At 35.7% G+C, this 6,000-nt stretch overlaps 1 protein-coding gene across 15 annotated transcripts in view; it reads left to right on the forward strand.

The window, feature by feature from the left end:
• The window catches only part of REPS1 (RALBP1 associated Eps domain containing 1), an 82,749-nt gene extending 76,993 nt beyond the window's left edge, over positions 1-5,756 (forward strand). For 13 of the 15 annotated variants that reach the window (XM_080390145.1, XM_080390138.1, XM_080390139.1 and 10 more), the window contains 3 exons: positions 368-516; positions 1,150-1,255; positions 2,314-5,756. In XM_080390145.1, the coding sequence (XP_080246271.1) occupies positions 368-516; positions 1,150-1,255; positions 2,314-2,382 (324 nt within the window). In that variant the 3' untranslated portion in view covers positions 2,383-5,756. The remainder of the gene's footprint in view (positions 1-367; positions 517-1,149; positions 1,256-2,313) is intronic. The other 2 variants (XM_080390135.1, XM_080390134.1) reach the window with 1 other exon arrangement.
• Positions 5,757-6,000: the final 244 nt, after the last annotated feature.

Consider the following 6,000-nt stretch of genomic DNA (forward strand, 5'->3'; position numbering starts at 1 on the left):
TTAAGTGTTCAAATTTTTGTAATGGAGCAAATCTTTTAGTGCAGAACTTGGTTAACAGCATTTTTTCGTTACAGACACGTAATTACTGGGGGAAGCATGCTCTGAGATGCTTATTTGCGATTGTCAGTTGTAGCATGGTGTTTCTGCTCGCACAGTTCTTTGTCACTGTGTAGCAACTTACTGCCCTTTCACCAAGGGGTGAGATTTAGTACTTAATTATTTTTTTCCCGGACCATGTGAAAATGCAGTTGTAAATTCAGTTAGCTCAGTAACTGATTTTAAGAATATATAACACAAACAAGTTACCCCATTTTAATCAAAGTAAAATGCAGTTTGTGAGAATTACAGGCTGTGTTTTCCTCTTCAGGGTAAAGGCACTACCCCACTTGCTCCGCCACCAAAGCCTATTCGCAGAAGATTAAAATCAGAAGATGAGCTAAGACCTGAAGCTGAGGAACATACACAGAAAACAGGTGTCATAGCTGCTGTTCTTGCTTCACAGCCATCTATTCCTAGGTAACCCAAGAAGTGTATAAATACATCTGTTACTGGAAAGCTTACATTTAAACAGCATACACACTTTCTGTTCCAGGAACTGCAAGGAATTTCAGTGTGTTTGAATTAGATTAATTTAACAGAATAAAAGTTTTTGGTTTTTAAACAAGATCATCCTGGAGCCTCTGCTACTGGGAGACTTTTTAGAGATCCTGAATTTTGGACTGTGAACTCTTTAACTTCTACAAGTACGTTGGAAATAAGTGGTGGAAGTATTAAGATGTAGCGATTTAACTTCAAATAATGGTTGCTATAAACAGTCAAAAATGTGCCGTTTGTTTCCTAGCTTGAAAGTAGACTATTACCTTAGTCACTTTGAGGTAAGTGAATGTGGTATGGTGTGTTGGGACTTCAGAAAGTTGATTACAAGTTTTTTAAATATGCTGCTTGCTGTTTGGTTTTAACCAAGTATGTGTGGCTTCCATGCAAACAAATGAGGTTAACTGAACCAGGCAGAATAGGGAAAATCAACAGCGTAACAAGTTAAAAAAATTCGAATAGAGGATTCCCCTCATTTAGAAAAGAGGGACTGTATATGAGATATTCAGTAAAGTGACAAAATTACTTATTACAATACTTTTAATATATTCTCAGATCAGTGGGGAAAGACAAGAAGGCAATTCAGGCATCAATCAGACGTAACAAGGAAACCAACACTGTTTTGGCCAGATTGAACAGTGAATTACAGCAGCAACTAAAGGTAATTCCATAATCTTTCTCTTTAAAAGAAGAGGCTGAGAGGGCAAGATGTTAGTGATGCAAAGTAACAGGCATCTCTGCAAGCCAGTCATATACATAGATTATATTGTTACAAAATACTTAGTTGTTTTTGTAGATCACAGAAGATACCTAATTATGACAAGTTTTGTGAAATTACAAAGGACACTTTACTACTACAAACCACATTTTTCAATGTATTGATGTGTTTTCAGCTACACTAAAATAAAATAACCCAGAAATCTAAACTTAGTAATTAGAAGTAGCTGTTGTGGTCATCAGATACTTAGTATTGAGAAGAGCAGCTGAGGTGGCTAGATGCTGAAAGAAAAAGCAAACCTCAAAGGCTTAATAAAATCATAAATATTTTTAACAAATGCTATAATCTGGGATACAAAACTTGCAGTTTAAGAACAACAATAGTAGTCTGTTTATCTGTGTCAGCTATTACGGTTTTGGATTTATCTGTAGGCACCATCTTAACATCTTTCTCTTGCTGTCTTACCTTAAGATATCTAATTTTAATTATCAAGTTAATAAAAAAGAAATACAAACTGGAAAATTAATGTGATAACTGTCTAGACTGAAAGATAAGCCATTTAAAAAACTTATCAGGCCTTATTTTCACTTTTTGTGAGAGTCAAGGTATATAAAAATTCACGTAAGAGGAAAAACGGTGGGGGGCAGAAATGGAGTTTCCAATCCATCGAGATGAGAGCTTGCCTCTGTAACATTTTAGACTTTGTTTGAAAATATTATAGTTGGATTTGCAGCTGGTTATGACTGTGGTTTTGAGCAATTTGAAAGTGATGGAAAAAATACTAAATGGCTTCACCTTTAAGCAAAGTATTTATTTTCATATATGTGTAATTACTAGCTAGCCAGTCTTCTATGCGGATTATGGGAAGAGTTCTCTAGACTCTAGAAAAAGATGTTAGTTCTCAAAACTGAAACTGATATTTACCAGTTCTTGTAATGGCGTAAAGAAATTTTTAACATTCATTTTCTGTGGACAGTCAGTAGAAAATCTTTCTTTTGTAGGATGTTCTTGAAGAGAGAATCTCCCTGGAAGTCCAACTGGAACAACTTCGACCCTTCTCTCACCTCTAAGCCTACTGCCGTTAACTGTGAATTTACTAATTTTGAAAGGGGTATTGGTTTCAAAGCCTATTTAAAGATCCATGCATATAGCTCAGTGCACTCTATTCTACATTAAATGTTGATGTTCTGTTTTGTCATTTGTCCACTTTTGTATTTAAGTATTTTAATTTCAGTACAGAGAAAAAAAAACAAACAACTTTTTCCTTGAATGTGACACTGCCTCTCACATCACTTACTGTGGGCATCTGTGATCTTTGTTGGACTTGAGTTTGCAGAGTTTGTCGCCAAAATTTCCAACTGGAATTTTTTAGTGGTTTCTTTTTTCCTGTTGAAACATCTTTGCAGCAGCGGACTGCTGATCAGTTGACCTTAAGCACATAAACCCTTCTTTCTCTCTATGGCATTTATTGTGCCAGAACAAAGAAAAACTAGTAATCTGTCATCAGCCAATGTTACTTCCCAAGCTGCCTTTCACAATTGGAAAGTTGTTCGCAATTCTAGAAAGCCTGCCTCTTTGCAATAAACCAACTTATTCAGGTTGAGAGAGTTCTTGCAGGCTGTTTGCCATATCAGCTGGATTTGATTTTGTGCTTTTGTTGCATACATTATAGAGTACGTAACCACAGATTGCCAGATTGTTCCCATTTTATCCATTCATGATCCTGATTCAGCCGCATGCATATAAAGATTTATGGTACAATTGGTAGTCTATCAACCAGACCTTTTTCAGTCCTCCCTTTTGTGAAAAAGTTGGGTGTAAATCCCCAGCATACTATTCACACGTTACCTAAGCACCACCTGTAATTGCATGTTTCACACATTACCTTTTAATAATGGATCACATCCACCAGTTTTCACTATAACAAATCATATCGTCAAGTAATATGTCAATACCTCTATGAACTTCTAATTCCCAGCAAAAAAATCCCCAACAAAAACAATAAAAGAAAACAACAGAAAATGAACAGTTTGCTTCTTAGGAATTCCGGGGTACCTTCTGTCATCTTGTTTCCAGGCCTTATTTCTCTGGCATATAGACAGGCTTCACTATTAACAGAGTTCCTTGAGTGTATCCTGCTATTCAGGTTGATGTACTGTATTAGGATTTGTTGTATATTGTACGATACACACATTTTGATCTCATATGTAAATTTGCATTAATTGCTGACTAACAGCAGATATTCTATTTAATGGCTTCTTCTGGCTGTGGGGTCATAGATGTTTAACTGCATGGATGTATCTCTGCAGAATCAGAACTAGCAATTGTGTGATTTTTACACCAATAAAACAGCACAATATTTTAATTTCGTTGATTCATCTTTACCTGGGAATTGAAACTCATTCAAATAGGGGGGAGGGTTTTGTTACAGGTCTGCAGGGAATTTTTTTGTAATTCTGTGGCATGTATGAGAAACAGTTGCTCATAATCCCGTGACCATTTTCTTCCCTTTTTTTAGCTGTTGGTTAGAAGTGATCAAATTCTCTTGGTAATCTGTGGCTATATTCCTTTCATATCCTCCTACAAGCAAATTTAAAATACAGTTGTAATCTCTAAAAAGTAAATGCTAGCAGTGAGTTGGGTCAAAGAAACGTATAGTTCTTTAGTATTTATTCCTGGTTTGATTTTCTTGAAAGTACCTTTAAAAACTAAAACTAAATGATTGCCCGTTAGCAGTCCTTATCCTCATTTTCTCACTTCTGCGCTTGAATGAAATTTTCTTAACATCTGACTCCCCTCCAAGAGGACAGCTGAAGTCAGAATTTTTTTCCCGCTGGATATGCTGTTTGTTACAGGGAAAAAGAGGTATTTCTCTTTTTGTTTATCATATGCACACTGGATAATTATGGTTAATTTTTATTACTATAACTATTCCAACATTTTTTCAAATGTCATAGAAATGTTGCACATGGCGTATGTATATAATTCAAAGCAGGATTCCCTGGTATGAAAGACACAAATGCCATAGTTGCATGAAAGATGTTACTTTATATTTGCATGTAAAGGGATTAAGAAATGATAACTAAATGGGCACAAAGGTTACCTATAAATTACATTTCAACTGTGTCTTGCCAATTAGTAGATAAAGCGCAATTATTAGATAAAGTGCAGGACCTTCAGAAAATAAGATGTCTAGTGAAGTGCAAAAAAACCCCAAACCAAAAGAAAAACCACAAAAACAACCCAGTCCAAAAGAAAACTAGAAAGCTTCACAGTTGATGGACTGATCACTTCCATTATAATTGCCAAGTAGCAAGACTAGTGTTTAAAAACAGTGGGAAAAGTGGGTCACTTACTGTAGTTAAAAACTGTTGGTTTCAAACCAACTGTCTTGTCCATAGTTTATTTTAAAATCAAAAATACAGTTTTAAATAGTACTATTTTCATATTAATATTTAAGTATTAAGCCTATGTTTATAGCAGCAGAAAGCGTAAATCGGAATTTAACATTTTACGCTTAAATGTAAAGAGCCTTTTACATTCAAATGTGACGTGTACATACGAATTTCTGTAACATCCGTATCTTTCTAGTAGAAAGACAAGTTAGTGTCTCAAGTGAAGAACTTAGGCAGCCTGAACATCTTTGTGTCTTACCAACAAGTCTGTTTTTAAGAATTTTTGCGGATTACTTTAAATGCATCATTCAGTACATTTTAAGGCAGTTTTCATGATCAGAAGAGCTTCTAACTGAAAAAATACTTATGTCTTAAGAACATCACTGCCAATGATGTTCAGCAAGTACCTCAGTAATGTAACCCAACTTTAATCCCTTATAAAATTATTTCGCTGTCTTCTCCATTTGTTTGATCTTGATCCAGCTACTTGATGCATTATTTTTTTTAATGAACTTAGATTGTAAGCTCTTTGGGGCAAGGAATTATGTACCATACGAGAGATGTGCTCTCTATATTGCAAGTATAAATGTAGACTACTAAATAGTATGGAGTGTGATTCATGTACCCAGCTAGGATGGATGGACAGCAGCATGAATTTCTGAAACAGCTGCAAAATGTTTTTCTTTGGACTTTGTGACTGGAGGAGTGTCTCTTTCCTAATTTGATTTGTGTTTCCTTTCCTTCTCCTACTAATGTGCCTCTTTCTTCATTCCACCTGCTTTGGAGTTACTTTTTTCTCCGTTCATTGCCTGTCTTTGACTGCAGAGAAGATTTCCAAAGCGCAAAAGCCACTTCTTTTGAGCAGTATTTGAAGTCTACCCAATGTAAGCTAGTATTTTCAATTTTTTTGTACTTCACATGCCCCTCATTTTACTTGCAATTGTATAGTACATGAACTAGAGGATCTCTTATTACTGAAAATGTCTTATGTGGGATACACAAAGTTGAGGTTATAAAAAGAAAATAAATTTGCAGCATTGTTTCTTGTGTGAGATGTCTCTGTCCCTTATGGATGGGGTGCGCTTTGTTTCCATTCTACATTCAGGACAAAGTTGAGTTACTTTCCTGGGTTTGGCTATGCACACAGTTTGTCTCTAAGTGCAGCTTTACGGATGACCTAGTCTGAATCACTTTTTCCTAGAAGGAAAAAAAATGGGGGTGGAGGGAATGGGGGGTGGAAATCACTGTCTCCTGACTCATTCTGGTCTGGGTTTCTAGTAGAATGTAGTTTCA

Source organism: Falco punctatus, assembly GCF_963210335.1.
Source record: "Falco punctatus genome assembly, chromosome: 5".
In the NCBI taxonomy this organism is placed as follows: domain Eukaryota; kingdom Metazoa; phylum Chordata; class Aves; order Falconiformes; family Falconidae; genus Falco; species Falco punctatus.